At 38.6% G+C, this 21,890-nt stretch overlaps 1 protein-coding gene across 1 annotated transcript; it reads left to right on the top strand.

Annotated features, from left to right (window-relative positions):
• The first annotated feature begins 19,107 nt into the window (after window positions 1–19,107).
• On the top strand, window positions 19,108–21,314 carry CLDN17 (claudin 17). The gene has a single exon (XM_012186603.4). It carries the CDS (start codon window positions 19,305–19,307, stop codon window positions 19,980–19,982), a length of 678 nt encoding a protein of 225 aa, XP_012041993.1. The 5' UTR covers window positions 19,108–19,304; the 3' UTR covers window positions 19,983–21,314.
• Window positions 21,315–21,890: the final 576 nt, after the last annotated feature.

Here is a 21,890-nt window from a genome sequence, read left to right on the forward strand (position 1 = left end):
TAAATATTGGGGATATATTAGTTAGAAAACAGAATATAGCCCTGTTCTCTCAGATTTCACTTTGTTGTTCTTTAGTCACTAAGTCATGTCTGACACTTACTCGACCCCATGGACTGTAACCCACTAGGCTCCTCTATCCATGGGATTTCCCAGGCAAGAATACTGGAGTGGGTTACCATTTCCTTCTCCAGGGGGTCTTCCTGAGCCAAGGATGGAACCCTCATCTCTTGCTTGGCAGGCAGATTCTTTACCACTGAGCCACCTGGGAAGCTTAGAACAGGTAGAAAAACCATTTATAAATCAACTCATAGATTTGTTACATAATGTCTGATAGTGATGCTCTTGTTGTTCACTCGCTAAGTTGGGGTTGACTCTTGGTGACTCCATGGACTGTAGCACACCAGGCCCCCCTGTCCCTCACTATCTCCCGGAGTTTGCCCAATATCAAGTCTATTGAATCAGTGATGCTATCCAACCATCTCATCCTCTACCACCCTCTTCTTTTGCCTTCAATCTTTCCCAGGATCTGGGTCTTTTCCAATGAGTTGGCTGTTCACATCAGGAAGCAAAAGTACTGGCCAAAATCTGATAGCGATCAGCTCAGTTCATTCACTCAGTTGTGTCTGACTCTGCAACCCCATGGACTGCAGCATGCCAGGTTTCCCTATCTATCATCAACTGATGGTGATAAGTTATTTAGAAACATAAATGAGAGTAGTGTGACAGTCACAGAGGATTTCCAATTTATGTAGGGTGGCCTCTGAACAGAGACGTCTTCTTTCACTGAATGTTAATAACATTTAAGCAAAGATTTTTTAAAAAAGCAGATAGGGATTGCCACATACATCTGAAGGTAGAGCTTGGAGGGTTTGGGGGCCAGAGCAGTGGAAGAGTAAATTAAAAAACTAACTAGGTGCCAAATATGATAGAGATACCAAATCTCATTCTTAGTTTAATAGTAACAGACAAAATGACAGCAGTAAGACTAATTAGAAAACATCTTCAGTTGTTTGATGTATTGAACCATGACATTTGTGGTGGAGGAGGTGAGAAATAGACTTGGAATTTGAAGGTAGAATATTATGAATTCCTGATGAATCATATGTTGAATGTGAGGAAAAATAAGAGGTTATTTTAAAGATACCTTCAACTTTTGGGGTTTGAGATACTGGGCTGCAGAAGTTGCATTTACTGAGACAGGGAAGGAATAATTTGGGAAAGTTTAAGTAATCAAAAGTTTGGTTATGGACAAATTATGTTTGAGATGTCTGTTGGACCCCAAGGTAGCGAACCTATAGGCTGTTAGATAGATGAGTCCAGAGTTCAAGGAAGTGACAATCAGTGGGAAATATAAATCTGGAGATAATTTTAAAGCCGCAGTCTGGATATGGTCACCAAGAGTGAGCATGCAGATGAAGTGTAGAGATCCAAGGTGCTAGGTGCTTTAAGAAAAATGTAGTGATATACATGTATATTCAGTTCCGATTGCTGCTGTAACACATTACCACAATACAGAGGTTTAAACATCATAAATCTATTATCTCACAGGTCTGGAAGTCAGTGGTCCAACATGGGTCCTAGTGGACTAACATCAAGGTTGACAGCACTAGGGCCTTTCTGGAGGTTCTGGGGGGAATCTTTTGCTTTGTTTTCCCCATTTTTGAGAGGCTGGCTTTACTCTTTAGCTTATGACCACTGTTCTCCATCTTGAAAACCAGCATCTGGCTGTTCTTCACATTACTATGGGCTCTCTGGCTTTTTTTTTTTTTTTTTTTTTTTCTGTTTCCCACATTTGAAGACCTTCTTGATTGTCTTGAACCTATTCTTGAGATACAAGATAATTCCCCTCTCTTAAAGTTATCTGCAATCATCTAAGTTCATCTACAAACTTACTTCTTCTTTTTCAGGGAGCCAAACTTATTACAGTTCCAAGTATTAGGATGTAGACATCTTTGGGAGACCATTATTCTCATTAATACTGTCTATGATAAAGGCAACATGTTATCAAAAGGAGAAAACAATGGTTTGTTTAATCAAAGGTATAGATTTAACTGGCTAAAGATATAAAAAAAGTAAAGAGTGAATATCTCATTTCACACCATATATTCATTTAATAATTGAAGCATTAAAATTTTCTTGTAGAAATAAGAATCTTCTTGAGCACTGGAATAGTTTATAGACAAGTATATTGAGGAATTCAATAAAAGCATAATGGAAAATATTAACTTATGTGACTTTGGTACATCAGTATTATATGAAGAAAAGTGAAAATGAAAGTGTTAGTCACTCAGACATGTCCAATGCTCTGCAACGCCATGGACTGTAACCCACCAGGCTCTTCTGTCCATGGGGCATTCCTGGCAAGATTACTAGAGTGGCGTGCCATTTACTTCTCCAGGATTATATGAAGGATGTCCATCAAAACAGAATAATTAAAATGAAAAGGCAGGCAACAAACAAAACAATTTACAATGAGAATGTAGATTTAATATTGTTTCTAGTTTATGAAGTTGCCATAAATAATGTTTATAGCATGTACATCAAAAGCAAAAATGGTAAAATAAAATGGACTCAGAGGGAGAGGGAGAGGGTGGGATGATTTGGGAGAATGACATTCTAACATGTATACTATCATGTGAATTGAATCGCCAGTCTATGTCTGACGCAGGATGCAGCATGCTTGGGGCTGGTGCATGGGGATGACCCAGAAAGATGTTATGGGGAGGGAGGTGGGAGGGGGGTTCATGTTTGGGAATGCATGTAAGAATTAAAGATTTTAAAATTTAAAAATAAAAACTAAAAAAAAATAAAATAAAAAAATAAATAAAATGAATACTTACTAAGAATTTTTTAAATGCTATAAAGGCATGAAACATAGTTGGCCATGGAACAATGTAGGGGTAAAAGACACCAATCTTCCACATAGATTTTCAACCATGCATAATGTATATTTGGGCCTCCATATTTATGGTTCAGCATCCATGGATTCAAACAAAAAACTGCAAATGTGCAGTACTGTATTAGTTACTATTAGGGAAAAAAAAATCTACCTATAAGTGAATTAATGCAATTCAAACTCATGGTTTTCAAGGGTCAACTGTATAGTAGTTTAATCTCACCAGTAATCAAAGAAATTAAGATGCAGTACTTCACCTGTTAAATGAATCTTCTTGTTATGATAACCTAGTAATGATAAAGAAACACAGTAATAAGTACTTTCAAGGGCTGCTGGTGAACAGTAATATAAAATATAAGCTAAAAATCTTACAGTATTTGTATTATATGACCTGATTAAAGTCAAAGAAAATAGCCAGAAATGTTCAAGAGGAAATTTAAAAAGTCAAAAACAAACTAGAGATTGGTTAAATAAAATTTTTAATTTATCAATTTATTTCAATGTACTTTTTCTTGAGTTCCTACTGTACACTAAGCATGATATCTGGTGCTTTGTATATTTTACCATTAGTCCTTAGAGTAACATAGAGTTATATAATAGGCTGACATTCAACTGTAACAATTATTTCACAGAAAAGTATTTAATGAAAGGGAAAGAATTGCTAGTATGTAATTAATTGAAACAATGTTATTCATTCATTTTCTACTTAAAAAAACTTTTTATTGGAGCATAGTTTGATTTATAATGTTGTGTCACTTTCTTCTGCACAGCAAAATGAATCAGCTATATATATACGTACACATTGGAGAAGGAAATGGCAACCCACTCCAGTATTCTTGCAGGGAAAGTCCTTTGGACAGAGTAGCTTGGCAGGCTACAGTTCATGGGTTCACAAAAGAATCAAACACAACTTATTGACTAAACAACAGCAACTCTTTTTAGTTTTTTTCCCCATACAAATCATTATGGGGTATTGAGTAGAGCTCCCTGTGCCGTGTAGTAGGTCCTTATTGGTAATCTATTTTATATATAATAATGTGTATATGTCAGTCCCAGTCTCCTAATTTATCCCTCCCCACTCCTCCCTACTTCCCCCCAGTAACCATCAGTTTTTCTACATCTGCAAATCTGTTTCTATTCTGTGAATAAGTTCATAGTAGCATTTTTAGAGCCCACCTATAAATGATACCATATGATAGTTGTCTTTCTCTGTCTGACTCACTTCACTCAATATAACAATCTCTAGGTCCATCCCATGTTGCTGCAAATGCTATTATTTGTTCTTTTTTAATGGCTGAGTAATACTCCATTGTATATATACACCACTTCTCTGTCCATTCCTCTGTCAATGGACATTTTGGTTGCTAACGTATCTTCTCTATTTAAAATTGCTGCAGTGAACTTTGGGGTGCATCTGTTTTTTTGAATTATGGTTTTCTCCAGGTGTTCTTTTCTTTTTCATGAAGTTATCAAGGCAAAAATACTGAAGTGATTTGCCATTCTCTTCTCCAGCGGACCATGTTTTGTCAGAATTCTCCACCATGACCTGTCCGTCTTGGGCAGCCCTACATGGCATGGCTCATAGTTTCATTGAGTTAGACAAGGCTGTGCCCCATGTGATCAGTTTGATTAGCTTTCTGTGATTGTGGTGTTCATTCAGTCCACGTAAGGATAAGAGGCTGATGGAAGCTTCCTGATGGGAGAGAAAGACTGTTGGGGAAACTGGGTCTTATTCTGATGGGAGGGGCCATGCTCATTGGAAAAGACCATGATGCTGGGGTGGATTGAAGGCAGGCGGAGAAGGGGACGACAGAGGATGAGATGGTTGGATGGCATCACGAACTTGATGGACATGAGTTTGAGCAAGCTCTGGGAGTTGGTGATGGACAGGGAGGCCCGGCGTGCTGCAGTCCATGGGGTCACAAAGAGTCAGACACGATTGAGAGACTGATCTGAACTGAACTTTGTCCAGGTGTATGCCTAAGAATAAGACTGCTCGGTCATATGGTAGTTTTATTTAAGGAACATCCATACTGTTCCCCAGAGCTCATACATCTGATATGATGTGATGAGAATGGCACTTTGCCTCTGTGACCTCCTAAACCCATAATCACAATCTAATCATGAGAAAAATATGAGGTAAATTCCAATGGAATGTCATCCTATGCAATGAATAGTACTCCTTAACTTTTATGGTAATTTAATCCAAAGACAGTCTGAGAAACTGTCATATTCAAAAGGGGTCTAAGGAAACTTTATAACCAAAGATAGTGTGGTATCATGGATAGAATTTTGGAACAGAGAAAAAATATCAGTTAAAAACTAGGAAAATCTGAATAAATTATGAACTTCAGTTGATAAGAATGCATCAGTATATTTATTAATTGTGACCAATATCTCATACTAATGAATGATTGTTAGTGATAGATGAAACTGGGTGTGAAGTATAGACACTCCCTTTACTAACTTCTTTATTTTTTTTCTAAATTTAAATATATATATACACACATATATATAATATGACAAAATAGACTCACATTTGTTAATCTTATCTAAAAAAAGTCATAAAATTAATTATTGATTGGATACATTTTGATAGATTTTGATTATAAAATTAGTATATGAAAAACTTGTTTACTATGTTTAATGTTAACCAATTTATGTTAACGTGTCATTTAACCCATTTATACCCAAGAGGAAACCAAGGGTTAGAAAGGCACTTTGATATTGCTTAAACTGATAGCCACAGAAACATGAGAGTATCCAATATATCTGGAGACACATCTGCTCAATGAGTGTTTTCAATTATGTTGGATTATCTAGATGACAGCTGCAGTGATCATTGACCCCTGTGATTACCTAAAGTGGAAACACTGAACATGGAATGTGCTTAATGTGCATCTGACTTCTTTCAGGTTGGCTTGTTCACACTTTCAAGTAAGAATCTTTGGTCTGCATAATACAGTTACTGGTTGAACTAGTTTTACTATTTAGATAGATATGATCTTTTGCATATCTGGAAAAGGACTAGAAAAGGTCAGTTTTCATTCCAATCCCAAAGAAATGCAATGCCAAAGAATCTTCAAACTACCACACAATTGCACTCATCTCACACGCTAGTAAAGTAATGCTCAAAATTCTCCAAGCCAGATTTCAACAGTATGTGAACTGAGAACTTCCAGATGTTCAAGCTGATTTTAGAAAAGGCAGAGGAACCAGAGATCAAATTGCCAACATCCATTGGATAATCGAAAAAGCAAGAGAATTTCAGAAAAACATTTATTTCTGCTTTATTGACTATTCCAAAGCCTTTGATTGCGTGGATCACCACAAACTGTGGAAAACTCTTAAAGAGCTGGGAATGCCAGACCACCTGACTTGCCTCTTGAGAAATCTGTATGCAGGTCAGGAAGCAACAGTTAGACCTGGACATGGAACAACAGACTGGTTCCAAATAGGAGAAGGAGTATGTCAAGGCTGTATATTGTCACCCTGCTTATTTAACTTATATGCAGAGTACATCATGAGAAATGCTGGACTGGAAGAAACACAAGCTGGAATCAAGATTGCTGGGAGAAATATCAATAACCTCAGGTATGCAGATGACCCCACCCATATGGCAGAAAGTGAAGAAGAACTAAAGAGCCTCTTAATGAAAATGAAAGAAGAGAGTGAAAAATTGGCTTAAAGCTCAACATTCAGAAAACGAAGATCATGGCATCTGGTCCCGTCACTTCATGGGAAGTAGATGGGGAAACAGTGGAAACAGTAACAGACTTTATTTTTCAGGCTCCAAAATCACTGCAGATGGTGACTGCAGCTGTGAAATTAAAAGACACTTCCTCCTTGGAAGAAAAGCTATGACCAACCTAGACAGCATGTTAAAAAGCAGACATTACTTTGCCAACAAAAGTCCATCTAGTCAAGGCTATGGTTTTTCCAGTGGTCAAGTATGGATGTGAGAGTTGGACTATAAAGAAAGCTGAGCACTGAAGAATTGATGCTTTTGAACTGTGGTATTGGAGAAGACCCCTGAGAGTCTCTTGGACAGCAAGGAGATCCAACCAGTCCATCCTAAAGGAGCTCAGTCCTGGGTGTTCATTGGAAGGACTGATACTAAAGCTGAAACTCCAATACTCTGGCCACCTGATGTGAAGAGCTGACTCACTTGAAAAGACCCTGATGCTGGGAAAGATTGAAGGCGGGAGGAGAAGGGAATGACAGAGGATGAGATGGTTGGATGGCATCACTGACTCAATAGACATGAGTTTGAGTAAACTCCAGGAGTTGGTAATGGACAGGGAGGCCTGGAGTGCTTCAGTCCATGGGGTTGCAAAAGAGTCGGACGTGACTGAGTGACTGATCTGAACTGATCTTTTGCAGTGATAATTTTCATTGTAAAGAAATTCAACATTAGGCTTCAGTTTTCTAAATCAACTAATAGAGACATTGACTTGCTTTCACGAAAATGACATTTCACACTGGAATCATTTTCAAAATAGAGGTCAAATGTGGTCATGGTACACTGTGCATATGTAGAGTTCACAATCAAAGAGGGGGTTATTGAACTTGACGACATGCAGAGACACTTAGGCAACATCAAGTGAAAGGAAGAACTTGCTAATTTTTCTCATATTTGGATCAAACATAATAAGCAGATCTGAATTTTGCAATAGTTCATTATTCAATATAGATATAAATATGTAATAATGAACAGTACATTTTAATTTGCCACATTTTACTTAGAGAAATGCTTTCAAATATTTCGGCTCATCAGAATAGTGGGTCATACTAAGAGTAATTTTATTGTTATAATGAAAAATAAATGACAATGATAAATGAATGCTTCAAATAATGGTGTATCACATTCAAAATCCAACAAATTTTTAAAAAGTGACAAGTGGAGGACAAATTATGAAAGTGTATATTTTGGTTAGTATTTCTAATATCCAGAATTTAGTTTCAAATTTTGATATTATATACCATATCACACTAATGATCATTTAAATTTTATCAATTGTTCAGTCTCATTTGTAATTAACTTTATTTTGGTTTTATGGCTTTTGTAAGGACCATAAGCATAAAATTCATTTGACATTTTATGTCTGAACATAAGTGAAGTAATATAGTATTATAATGTAAAAATTCAAACTTGTTTTTCAAAGGTATTAAATATGATTTACAGTTAGAAACACTGTGCTAATACTCCAGTTGAGGAAGTTTCAACTACAATTGGTAAATATCACGTCCTTACTCTGCTTTTTAAGAAATAACATTGCCTAATTGCAGAGAGATAAGAACAATATATTCATCATTTTTATTTCAAAGCTGTTCACCACTTATTCTCATAAGACTGAGTTTACCCAGCAATGTAAAATATTTACCCTGTAGGTTCTTGGCAAGGAGCATAACCCCAAAGTCACTCTCAAGTCTCAACAGCTCTACTGAAAGAAATAATGCTGATGTAAAATTACTTTAAGGATATACGATCCATCCATTCATACAGATCAGTGACTGTCTTCAGTTCAATTCTGTTCAGTCGCTCAGCTGTGTCTGACTCTCTGCGACCCCATGAATCGCAGCATGCCAAGCTTCCCTGTCCATCACCAACACCCAAAACTTGCTCGAACTCATGTCCATCGAGTTGGTGATGATATCTGCATTTCATCCTCTATCGTCCCCTTCTCCTCCCGCCTTCAATCTTTCCGGGCATCAGGGTCTTTTTCAATGAGTCAGTTCTTCCCATCAGGTGGTCAAAGTATTGGAGTTTCAGCTTCAGCATCAGTCTTTCCAATGAATATTCAGGACTGATTTCCTCTATCTTAGCTGCATACTAAAATCACCTAACATACTTAAAAATACTGATGCCTGGAGACTTCCCTGGTCATTCAGTGGTTAAAACTCTATGCCTCCATTGTCGGGGTGAGTTTCCATCCCTGATCCTCGAACTAAGATCCCACAGGCTGCGTGGCATGCCCTTCTGCCTCCCCGCCGCGCCCAAAATACTGATTCCTGGGTCCCATCTTGAGCTGTTTTGATTTAATTTGGTTTGATGTGGCATTTGATATGGTTAATAAATACGGTTGGAATTAAAAACCAAACCAGAACCACCAGAATAGAGGCTTTTAAGCAGGGCTCCTGATCTGACTGCCTAGTAGTGTCACAGAGGGTGCTTTTAAAATAGTGATGCTACTATAACAAAAAATAACAAAAACAAAAATACTGATGCTAGAGCCTGAGCCCTAGAATTCTAGTTTAATGGATCTGGGGTGGGGCCCTATTTCATGGGTATTGTCTCAAAGCTCCTCCAGGCAATTCTAATATGAAGTCAGGGCTGAGAACCATTGCTCTAAGACCTGAACACCTGGGCCGTTTTACTTAGATTCCCATAAAAGAAGAACACCTGGGCCAGTTTGTCTACTATATTCACTGCAAGGATGTTCATTCTATTCCACAGTGAAAGAGATTTTTTTTTTCCCCCCTCATGTCAGAAGTGCATGCTTGGGGCTGGTGCATGGGGATGACCCAGAGAGATGCTATGGGGAGAGAGGTGGGAGAGGGGTTCATGTTTGGGAACGCATGCAAGAATTAAAGATTTTAAAATTAAAAAAAATAAAAAAAAAAAAACAAAAAAATAAAAAGAAGCAAGATGAGTGATGCAACTCCTGAAGAAATACTTTTGTTTATATGGTCTGGACACTTTGCCTTATCGTTAAAAGGCTTAGATACAAATTCAAGGCCAGTGCTTAGGAAATGTGGCACATATGTTATGACAGACTTCATGTCATTTTTTACCTCCTATTTCCTATTCTTGTTGTACCCCATCTCAAAATTTTGTTTTTCATTAATCACATGACTTCTTGTTTTGTTTTCCTTTTTAACAAGTCTTCTTAATTATTTCTGCAGCTCTACGAGACTGAAAAAAGAAAGAGGAGAAAGAAAAGTGAGGGAAGGAAGATAAATTCAGGGACTTTTGTAGCATATACTCAACTTTGTACACAAAAGCAAAAACACATACATTTAACACAAATTTGCATTGGAGTGGATTTAAATTTCCCTGATTGATTCCACAGAAAAGTCCATTTTAAATATTGACATGTAAGTAGCCTTGAAAGTAGCCTTAAAACAGTTGAATTTGAGTAATAATGGAAAGTAATAGGATAAATTTCATGGACCAGGTGGTGGTAGTAAGCCTAATTAGTTGGATTTTAGATGACCCTCAAATTCATTCCTGGAATAGAAAATGTTTTATTAACACATGAGATATTTAAATTGTTATATAGTGTATTTCATTACATAAATCCAGCCTTTAACTCTGTAGAACAATATTCAAACTATGAATTTATAATTTAAGAAGATATAATTAAATGTTAATCCTTAAATTAAAGGATAGCCTAACTAAATGAAGCATTGTACTATTAATTAATTCATCATTAACTCAAACAATATTTCCTGGGCAGGCTACTATTGTCCTACTCTGGGTCAGCCTCTTTGCTATGCTGTGTGACTATAGCAGTGAATAAAGTAGATGGTCTCTGTTTTCGTAGAATTTATACTCTAGATGGGAAACAGACTTGAATAAACATAAGCAGAAATGTATATCTGTTTAGAACTAATGAAAAATGTTATGGAGGAAAATGCATATTCAGTTCAGTTCAGTTCAGTCGCTCAGTCATGTCCGACTCTTTGCCACCCCGTGAATTGCAGCACGCCAGGCCTCCCTGTCCATCACCAACTCCCGAGGTTCACTCAGATTCACGTCCATCGAGTCAGTGATGCCATCTAGCCATCTCATCCTCTGTCGTCCCCTTCTCGTCATACCCCAATCCCTCCCAGCATCAGAGACTTTTCCAATGAGTCAGCTCTTCGCATGATGTGGCCAAAGTACTGGAGTTTCAGCTTTAGCATCATTCCTTCCAAAGAAATCCCAGGGCTGATCTCCTTCAGAATGGACTGGTTGGATCTCCTTGCAGTCCAAGGGACTCTCAAGAATCTTCTCCAACACCACAGTTCAAAAGCATCAGTTCTTCGGCGCTCAGCCTTCTTCACAGTCCAACTCTCACATCCATACATGACCACAGGAAAAACCATAGCCTTGACTAGACGGACCTTAGTTGGCAAAGTAATGTCTCTGCTTTTGAATATGCTATCTAGGTTGGTCATAACTTTTCTTCCAAGGAGTAAGCGTCTTTTAATTTCATGGCTGCAGTCACCATCTGCAGTGATTTTGGAGCCCCCCAAAATAAAGTCTGACACTGTTTCCACTGTTTCCCCATCAATTTCCCATGAAGTGATGGGACTGGATGCCATGCTCTTCATTTTCTGAATGTTGAGCTTTAAGCCAACTTTTTCACTCTCCACTTTCATTTTCATCAAGAGGCTCTTCACTTTCTGCCATAAGGGTGGTGTCATCTGCATATCTGAGGTTATTGATATTTCTTCTGGCAATCTTGATTCCAGCTTGTGTTTCTTCCAGTCCAAAGTTTCTCATGATGTACTCTGCATATAAGTTAAATAAGCAGGGTGACAATATACAGCCTTGACGTACTCCTTTTCCTATTCAGAACCAGGCTGTTTATTATGTGTCAAATGCAAAAAAAAAAAAGGGCAGAAATGGAGGGGTGGGATTGGAGTCGAATACACCCTGATAAGGAGCTTCCCTGGTGGCACAGTGGTAAAGAACCCTTCTCCGATTCAGTAGTTGCAGGAGACGAGGAGGGTTCAGTCTCTGGTTCCTTCCCCTGGAGGAAGAAATCACAACCCACTCCAGTACTCTTGCCTGGGAAATCCCATGGACAGAAGAACCTGGTGGGCTCTGTGGGTTTGCAAAGAGGACTATACGACTGAGCATCCATTCATACTCTGATAATTCAGAAGTTTCTCTTAGACAAAATCTGGAGCAAAATTTAAAGAAGAATGAATAATTCTCAGGTGGGCAATGTGTATGTATGAACAAGGGTGAGGGGATAGCATATATGAAAATCAATAATAAAGTAAAATTTTCTACGTATTGTTGTTCAGTCCTATCTGTCTCTTTGTGACCCCAGAGCTTGCAGCACACCCGGACTCCTAGTCCCTCACTGTCTCCCAGAACTTGCTCAAACTCATGTCCATTGAGTCAGTGATGCCATCCAGCCATCTCATCGTCTGTCATCGCCTTCTCCTCCATGTGTATTCACACATTTACTTATATAGATCTCAAATCAATCCGACAGGCATTCAATTAAAAATTTTCCACTCATTTATACTTGTTAAAATTTGAACTGGACATGGAGGAAGACAGAACAGTGTCTTTCAAAATAAAACACAGTATGTTAGCAGAATATCTGAATATTTTGAGGTGTGGAACTCTTGGGAGGGGAGAAGAGTCAGGCAAGATGAGGATACTTTGTGAATCCTCATTCTTCCATTCTGATGTTCTACCTTCACTGCTGTTCACTGGAAGCTGACGCTGCAAGTAAAACTCAGACACATTTTTGCAAAACTTCCTCAGCCTCAATTAGATTCTTTAAGACCTCAGAACAAGTCCCAGGAGGAGGTGAAGAAAGAGTAAGTCAGCAGTCTGTCAGATTCCTCTCACTGCCTGCGTTCTAATCATAGATAATTTTGTGGACAGGATGGAGGGTGTGGATTTTTCTGTGTATAATCCAGACCATTCCTATGAGTTCCTCTGAATCTGATTTTCTGCATTCTTTACTGGGATGGCTCACAAGGTTCACATCTGAAACTTAACTCTTGATCTGTTTCTGAAAGTTTGGCCATCCTTCAATGTCTCACATCTCAATCCCTGTGTACAATGGTGCAATGATATGGTACCAATGATATGACCATCCTCTCTGACACATTTCCCGACCTTAATCTGTCACTCACCCTCGTCAATTATAACTGCTATACATTGCAGCTACTCTACCCTAACTTGCATTTTCTCTCATTTGGAGTATTGCAGTAACCCTCCAACCGGTTTCTTCTTGTTCAATTGTATACTTTTCTAATCTCTTCCCACCAAATAGCAGCTTTTCTTAAAAAAATCTATTGGAGTATAGTTGCTTTACAATGTTGGATGAGTTTCAGGTGTACAACAAAGTGAATCAGTTATACAAAGACATATGTCCATGCACACATGCTAAGTCGCTTTAGTTGTGTCTGACTCTAAGGACCAAAGCCCAACAGGATCCTCTCTGTGAGATTCTCCAGGCAAGAATCCTGGAATGGGTTGCCATGCCCTCCTCCAGGCACTCTTCCTGACCCAGGGATTGAAACTGAATCTCTTATGTCTTCTGCATTGGCAGCCAGATTTTTACCACTATTGCCACCTGGGAAACCAATATATATATTCACTCATTTTTAGATTATTTTTCCATATAGGCCATCACAGAGTGTTGAATAGAGTTCTCTGAGCTATACAGTAGATCCTTATTATATTTTGTTAGTACAGTTTTGATCATGTCAGTTTGATGCTTAAAATCCTTAACTGACTTTGCATGGATCTCTGGAAAAGATCATTAAATGGTTCGCATGGCCCTGTGTATCTGGACGTTGCCTATATTTCAGCCTCATGAGCCCTTCAGCAGTTCTCACGTCCCTCTTGCACAAGGTCTTCCACCTGCATTAGCCCCAACCTCTCTTTGGCTTCAGTGCCTTAACCCAGCCAGTCTCCCATGACCAGAATCCTCTTTACCTCACTCTTTATCTGATGATCTGCCTAATTTCTCCTCAAGCTTCAGATTATAGCTTAAATACCCCGCTGTCAGAGAGCCTTTTCTTCACCCAGTAATTAAAATTAAGATCTCGTCTGTTTGCACTCTCTTTATACCCTATGGTTTCTATACCCTATATTTTTATCTCTCGCTCTATCTCAATTTGGACCTGGATATTTTTGTGCATGCAACTTTTTTTTTTTTTTAATGTTTACTACTCTCACTGAAATGTAAGCTCTCTGAAGACATAGGATGGAGACATGTTCAGAAGATAAATGTTAAAATTGGGCAGAGGCCAAGCCATAGATGGGTCTTTTGCATTGTGCTAAGGGATTTGGATTTTATCTTGAGGGCAATAGAGAATGAGAAGAAAATATTTAATCAAGGTGGTGGCATGTTCAGAATTGTTTCAGTGAAGTCTTTATGGTTGTCAGTGGAGTAATACCACAGGTAAGGAGATGAGATAAGAGAGTATTATTGATAAGATGAGTCAAGTAAGAATGCTGAAAGGCAAACTAAGGCATAGTGATATTAGAACAAGAAACATCTTTAATAAATTACAATAAGTTGTCGATCAGTGATTGGGCTCCTTGAGAAGCAGACTTTGCTGGTGGGGATTGGGGCATATAGGGTTTACTATAGAGTGTTCCTTTCTGAGGGAAAGAAGAAAAGGAAGATAACTGGAAATAAGAAGTCAAGTTGTAGTATAGACTCAGTAAAAGCCTGTTAACCTCACAGTGAGCACTGGAACTAGGAGGGCCCCTTAGAGTTAACCCCTACTTGGGGATAGTGGGCTAGGCCTGTACACTCCTATATTGATCGGTCAATCATTAGATATAGACTGTCCCCATGAATGAATGTCCACTTTCCTGATGGCTCAGATGGTAAAGAATCTGCCTGCAATGCAGGAGACCCCGGTTTGATCCCTGGATCAGGAAGATTCCCTGGAGAAGGGAATGGCAGCCCACTCCAGTATTCTTGCCTGGAGAATCCTATAGACAGAAGAGCCTGGCGGGCTACAGTCCATGGGTCACAAAGAGTCAGACACAAATGAGCAACTAACGTTTTCATGAATGTAGAGTGATTTCAGTAGGATGCCTGTTTTCAGGAAATACCTGAAGATGGATGTAGGTGAGCACTCTCAGCAGTTGGAAGAGCATAGGAGCTCCAGAGTTTCCTACTGACTGAGGGGCTGAGAGAAGCAAAACAAAACAAAAACCCAGGGTAATAAGCAGAGAGAGGCCTGGGTTGAAGATAAAATATTAGAAACTTGTAACCTGACAAAATATAGTAAAAGTTATGGCCCTGGGTGAAACTCCCCAGACAGCATGTTCTAGGAGAGAAGGGTATTAAGGTATATATGGAATCCTGGAACAACCAGACCAAACAGACCTGGGTCACGGCACTAATGGAGTGAAGAGACCAAGGATGAGCAAGTAGAGAAGAAGTAAGCAGGATGATATAACAAGGGCAAAAGAGGCAAACATTGCAGCAAGCCTTTCCTGGGTACTTCCTCATATTCCATGAAACAATCTTCAAAGAAGCCCTATGAGGTTGGTATCATTATTGTCTTATTTTTTTAGAACAGACAGTTTTGAGAAGTTCGAAACAGGCCATTATTTGATGACCAAGGCGTCAAGCCAAGACTAAAACAAACCTCTCTCCAAGGCATGTGCTGTTTACTACCTCAACTGGAAGATGATGGCTTATTTTGATCTTTACAGAAAGGACAATTAAGTAAGAGTATGGAAGTAATCTTCAAATACAATAGAGTAGATGTCCCAAAATTCTGTTATATATCTCACAAGTGGAAAATGTGAAGTTGCATCAAAAAGATATATATGAATACATACCAGGGGCTATAGATCGGGCAGAATAGAATTTTAATATGAAAGATAATTGCGTATGTTTATATTCCCAAAGGCCAACACAGAGAGATGAAGAAGCCATAGGTGCTATAAAGAGATGGGGTGTCAATGGACCAAGGGCCCCTGAGGAAGTGGGAGGGAATTGCCGGGAGCCAGTGTGAGGAATCCCACCTGTGACAAGGTCATGAGGAAGGAAGCTGACATACGCAAGGCGTGCTCAGACTTCAGGGACCCCTCTGGAAATTCCTAAGCGTGTACCCCAACAAAAATCTGCCGGTTTTTGTGCTCTGCTTTTCCACTCTTCTGACATTCTCTGGAAAAAGTCAATTCAGGGCTTTAGTCTTCTGCATTTGAAAGAGTGTTTCAATCCAAAAAACCCTCTGATGACTTTCTAGCCTGCCTGCAGGACTCGTACAGCTGCGCATGTGATTGTTTGAGGCCTCCTGACCGCAGGAGGCACAGGAAGCTTAAAACATCCTAGGAATGTAGGAGCTTCCGAGGAGTCAAAATCTTTAGAATAGGACTGATTAAAAGTTTCATTTGTTGAGTCAATGCTTGCCGCTGAATTTTCATATCCTTTATTTTTAGATATAGTTGGTATATAGAAAAACAAGTAGTAGACCTTTTATTAGCAACATTAGATCTTTGAGTTAAGTACCTTCTTTGTTATAACCCACTGCACCTTTGTTCTATAGAGATGTAACTTTAGCGCTTTAAGGAGATGTAGATTAAAGAAAAACACTTCAGGGGAAACAAAATTAACATTCATTAAGGAAGAGAGCCAAAAGTGTTAACAAGCCTCTTGGCCAAAAGATAATGTAAATCACCTGAGACCTTTTGTATACAAAATGATATATGGAAAGAATCTGGGTTGCGAACGCTACATAATTTTGTGTTACCCATTGATCTCCATGTTTTATCAAAAGTATAAAAGGCCTTCTGAACAATAAAGGACGGGACCAGCTTCTCGGACCAGTTCTTTGGACTACTCTCTCGGCCTGGTTTATTGGGAATCTGGTTCCCCCCGTGTCTCTCTCTCTCACTTCTTCTCTCTCTTTCCCTCTCTCTGCTCTTTACTTTAATTTCAGGCTGAATCTCCACCTGGGGCGCGGAGGCTCGCCAGGTCTACTTACTTGCCCTGGCTGTTAAGACCCGCGCGAAAGGGAGCTTAAGGCGAGGCACCCTTAGATATTCAAGCGGGCGCTGGTGGCCCAACATAGATAGTGCAAATTCCTTGCCTGGAATTTTATTGGTCTTCCGCGTAAGCCAAGCTATTCAGCCCTCTTCCTCCACTTAATCTTCCTACTACACTATAGTTTCTTAATCTAAGATTATATCAATCAATAAACAAGTCTTTCCATGCCAACGCCGTCCACCCTTCGAATTCCCTGGATCCACCAGGGCTGGACCCCGGCAGGGAATAAGATTCACAGAAATGTTGGACAGGAAAACAATATCTCCCTTTATAAGTCATGATGGTGTTGACAATTGGCTATCAGAAGCAAAAGGAAGCTGAATCTCTTGCATTATTTACGCTTCTCATATTATACTTAAGATGTGCCTCTGTATTCTAAGTAAACATGAGCTTTTTCTTGTGTTTATATGTGATACAGACAGATTCTATCAGATGAAAAATCAAACAACTGGAAGTTGGAAACTTCCGGGACAAAATAAAGATAGGAGTAAAAATGAGACAGAATGAGGAAGAGGAAATAGAAGCAATAAGTCAGAATAGTGTTGGCAAATCCCTTCAGGGTGGGAATGGTTAAACTTGTGTCTCAGCAATGTCAAACAAAGAGCCGAGAAAACCTTTCATCCTGAGCTGGTGTTAGAAAACTGTGAACTATACAGAAGTCATCTGTTTCCTCAGTGACTCACATTTCTTTGAGAGGAAATGCTCCTTTGGTCTAGGATGGTACTAAGAAAGCAACAAAAACAGCAAATAAGATGGAAAGATGATAGATGGATGTGTAGATAGGTAGACGGATAGATAGACAACCCCTTTTGGAAACTTAGTTGTTTTCACATATTCTAATTAAATCAATGGGTTTTTAAAACCTGGATAGTATTTTCCACCCATTATCTCTTGGCCTATTGTTGACTGAAATGGAGGACATTTTGGAAGCAGTAATGCCTCCTACCTAGAATATACTCAGTATGGTTGCTTTCAAGTAGTTTTCATCCTTCAAATGGATTACTTGCAGTAGAATGTGAAGACATGGGATGGAGTCATGTTCAGAATATGAGTGTTAAAATGGTCAGGGGCCAAGCCAATTTTGCATTATGCTAAGGGATGTGAATTTTTATCTTGGGGGCAATAGAGGACTACTGAAAAAATAGGAGCAAGGTGGTGGCCTGTTCAGAACTTGATTCAGCAAAATCTTTATGCTTCTCAAATTAAACCTACTCCCCACTCCATGTCTGAGCAATGGCAGGAATGTGGTCATCAACTGAATTTTACTTGCTTTGAAAATTTGAAAAACTATCAAGGGGATGGCATGAAAGTCAGGTTTAGTCCCATTCACATGAAGGTTCTTAAAAAGCACCCCTATTCTCCTCTTTTTGAGTCATACTGGAAACAGGAGGTATACGTCATAAATCAGAGACAATATCTATTTCTGGATCCACTGTTGTTGCTGTTGTTTTTGTTTAGTTGCTAGACCATGTCCGACTCTTTGCAATCCCATGGACTGTAGCCCACTAGGTTCCTCTGTCCATGGAATTACCCAGGCAAGAATACTGGAGTGGGTTGCCATTCCCTTCTCCAGGGGATCTGGGAAGCTTGGATCAGTCACTGCAAAACTATTCTAGCCAAGTGCTCCAGAAACCTCACACTCCACATCTAGTAAATGGGAAACTTAAGCCTGATAACTTTGAAACTGTCTTCCAACTCTAAAAAGCTTTTTAGTATCTGGATTTAAGTAATTGCACAGCTAATCCAAAGGGCCACTTTCACACAGTGCCATAAAAATGGAATATATATTTTTTGCTTTGATAAATGTGATATATTCCAAGCTGCTGTTGAAGAAATAGCTAATGAGTACTTATAAACTAAACATGATTTCATTAGAGAGAAAGGAATTACTCAACATATAATAATTACCAGTAAGTTCAATAATAAGTGTTTCTCCTTGCTTTCTGGATCTTAGAAATAAAAAAGCATGGAATCTGAAGGTTTTGCTTAGCATGCCTCTTTTTTAAGAATACTGATGATTTTAGCAGAAATGTAGAAATAATACCTAAACATTTATTTGACTCCAGAAGTCTTTTTTAATACTAGAGTTCTTTAACCATGTTAAAGAAAGTTGTCTTAGATTGGCAGAAAATAATAGATTATCTAAAATCCAAAGTGTTTTTCAAATGCTCTCCAAAGAAGTGGCAAGGTTCTGGTATTGTCTTCAGTTGTGGCTTAACACATATATTTATACTTCAACATCAGAGTGGCTTTTAAACAGGAAGTTTTCAGCTCTGTAATTAGTAGTCCACAATGGTAGCTTTGATACTTAATTACAACATTGCTTAGACAACAATAACATGAGAAAAATGAACACTGAATGCAGTATTTCTGGACACACCTCTGGCTACTTCTTATTGGCTGGGAAACAGTTCCCTATGACTACTAAATAATCCATACAGAAATGTATGTATGTAGACAGGCAGCATGCATTTACAACAGATACTTCCAGTTAAGTTCAGTCACTGCTCTGGATTTGGACTAAAATGTTATGCCCAGTAACAGCGATAGAACATCACCAGAGACTGCTGTAAACTCATAGAGGCCTCTCTGCTCTGAATGGTAAGCAGCTCCCGTTGCAGACTGGATCAATCTTCAGAGCAAAGGCGATGGCATTTTATCCACTGCAAATCGCTGGACTGGTTCTTGGGTTCCTCGGCATGGTCGGGACCCTTACCACAACTCTTCTGCCTCAGTGGAGAGTATCGGCTTTTATTGGCAGCAACATTATTGTCTTCGAAAGGGTCTGGGAAGGCCTCTGGATGAACTGTGTCCGACAAGCCAAGGATAAGTTGCAGTGCAAGGCCTATGATTCTTTGCTGGCCCTCCCTCCTGCCCTAGAGGCGTCCCGGGCCCTCATGTGTGTGGCTGTGGCCCTATCTGTGATTGCTCTGCTTGTCGGCATCTGTGGCATGAAGAAGATTCGGTGCACAGGCTCTAACCGGAGGGCAAAGGCATACCTCGTGGGAATTTCCGGAGTCCTCTTTATCCTGACCGGTATCTTCGTCCTGATTCCAGTGTGCTGGATGGCCAATACCATCATCAGGGATTTCTACAACCCAGCGGTCCATGTAGGTCAGAAACGAGAGCTGGGAGCTTCACTCTTCGTCGGCTGGGCCACTACCGCGGTCCTCATCGTCGGAGGGGCTCTGCTCTGTGGGTTCTGCTGTTGCAACCGAAAGAGGCCAAGGCACAGATATTTAGCCCCTGGGCGTCATGTGCCACATGCACGTAATCCACGACCGACCGTGACGGTGCTCAGTAGGACTTCCACCAGTTATGTCTAACACCTTTCAGGTCCAACTGCGGATTATGATCCTTGTGTTTTATAGATGCTTGCCAGAAACTGTAAGTACGCCAGGCAGGAGAACTTGCTTTATGACTGCTCTTAAATTGAGATGAGAAGTTTAAAGGGCATATAGATGTAGTCACCTGTGGCGGGAAGAGAAATTACTTACTTTGGACCTTCTAACCTCATGTGTATTAAATGCATTTACTATTCTGGCCTCAATCTTCAGTCCAATTTGTGTAATCTACTGATAGAGTCCTCTTTCTTCACTATCATATATTATCTGTTAAAAGGTCCAAATTCTATTGCTATTGATATGCGATAGCAATAAAACATACTCTAAAGCATAACCTATTATCTTTTATTTAAAATATTTAGTTTACTAACATGAAATATTAGTAAACAGCTAAAACGATGGCTTGTTTCTTTTTTAAACAATTAGCTAAAAACAATAGACATCAAATAATGCTTTTAATTGAATTTATCAAAATATAGAAACGCTAGTTCAATGAAAAGATTTGTTAATCCTTTAGGAAACTATTAGCAATTAAACAGTTTTAGGGAAAGTGAGCTTTGATTTTCTGCTAAGATATTTAAGAAGATGATTTTAAAGCTTCTAATGTATATAGGTAAACTTGCTGAGAATTATATATGCAAAGGAAAACAATTTATAAGTGAAAAAATAATATGCTTTCAAAACCTATGATGTGTACCTACAAGCAAACAGAATTATCTGTCTTGATAAGATACACCAATAGAAGACTGTGAACACTCAATTCCCATCAAAAGTAAATACAACCCCAATTAATGAATTAAGATCTAGGTGTTGAAGGGAATGGTTTCTGTTCCTGGTTTTATTCTTTAGTCATTGCACAGGTCTATACACGCTAAGTAGATTGAGGACTCAAGGTCATGATTCAGGCAATTAGTCAGGCCAAAATAAGTGCCTCCTTTTTTATTCTCAAATAAATAGCTATAGATAAAGCATTTTGTTTTACTCGAATTGTATGCATTTGTTTCTTAATTCTTTACTTCTTATGTATTGAAAATGACAATATTGTAGGAGAGAGATGGGTAGACAAAAGCCTATGGGGCAAAACAGAGTTTGTGGGGCAAGACCATTCCTATGGGATGCTCCTCCAATATCTTATTAATCATTAATGTTTATCTATTCAATTTTAACTTTTCAAATATTGTGTTTATTTTATAATAAAAATGTATTTCATATATAATATATAATTTCAGTGAAGAGACATTTGTTTGCCAAATATTTATTTTATGTTCATGTTTGTTAGAATGATAAAGTAAAATAGTTGCATATTTTCAATGATTTTGGTCTATTTGCCTTTTTTTGGGGGGGGGTCAGTTTGAAAATGAAATTCTATCCTCAAAAGATCATCTAATAACTCTGGAACATTAAATCAGAGATAACTGAAGGCTAGATACTAATGTCAAACCCTCATTCTATTCTACAAACCACCAGCAATATTTTGGTAACTCAAACCCTTGGTAATATAAAACTGTATTTAAAAAATTAGTAATACATTAATGCTATAGTCCAAAAAAATGTAAATGTCTTCAAATCATAGCAATAAAAATAAAAAAAATAATTTAGATTTATTTTTCCTAAGATTGTTTTATTTTTCAGGCTTAATTGAGAAAGGCCAAAACACTGGGCATGTTGAAAAGGAGTCGTTTATCTTACACAGGCAAATAAATGAGACATCAAGACAAGGAAGATATATGCTTAAGGGTTGTCAAAGAATCATTTGTCTTACCCTTTGGCTCACCAGAAGAAGTAATTAGCCTTGCAGGATGGGTCCCAGAATCTAAATGAGGCATGTTTTCCTGCTAGTCAGAGACTCAGAGTAAAATTGTGTAACTCTAGGTAGAATCATAAAATTAC

This window comes from Ovis aries, chromosome 1, assembly GCF_016772045.2.
Source record: "Ovis aries strain OAR_USU_Benz2616 breed Rambouillet chromosome 1, ARS-UI_Ramb_v3.0, whole genome shotgun sequence".
In the NCBI taxonomy this organism is placed as follows: domain Eukaryota; kingdom Metazoa; phylum Chordata; class Mammalia; order Artiodactyla; family Bovidae; genus Ovis; species Ovis aries.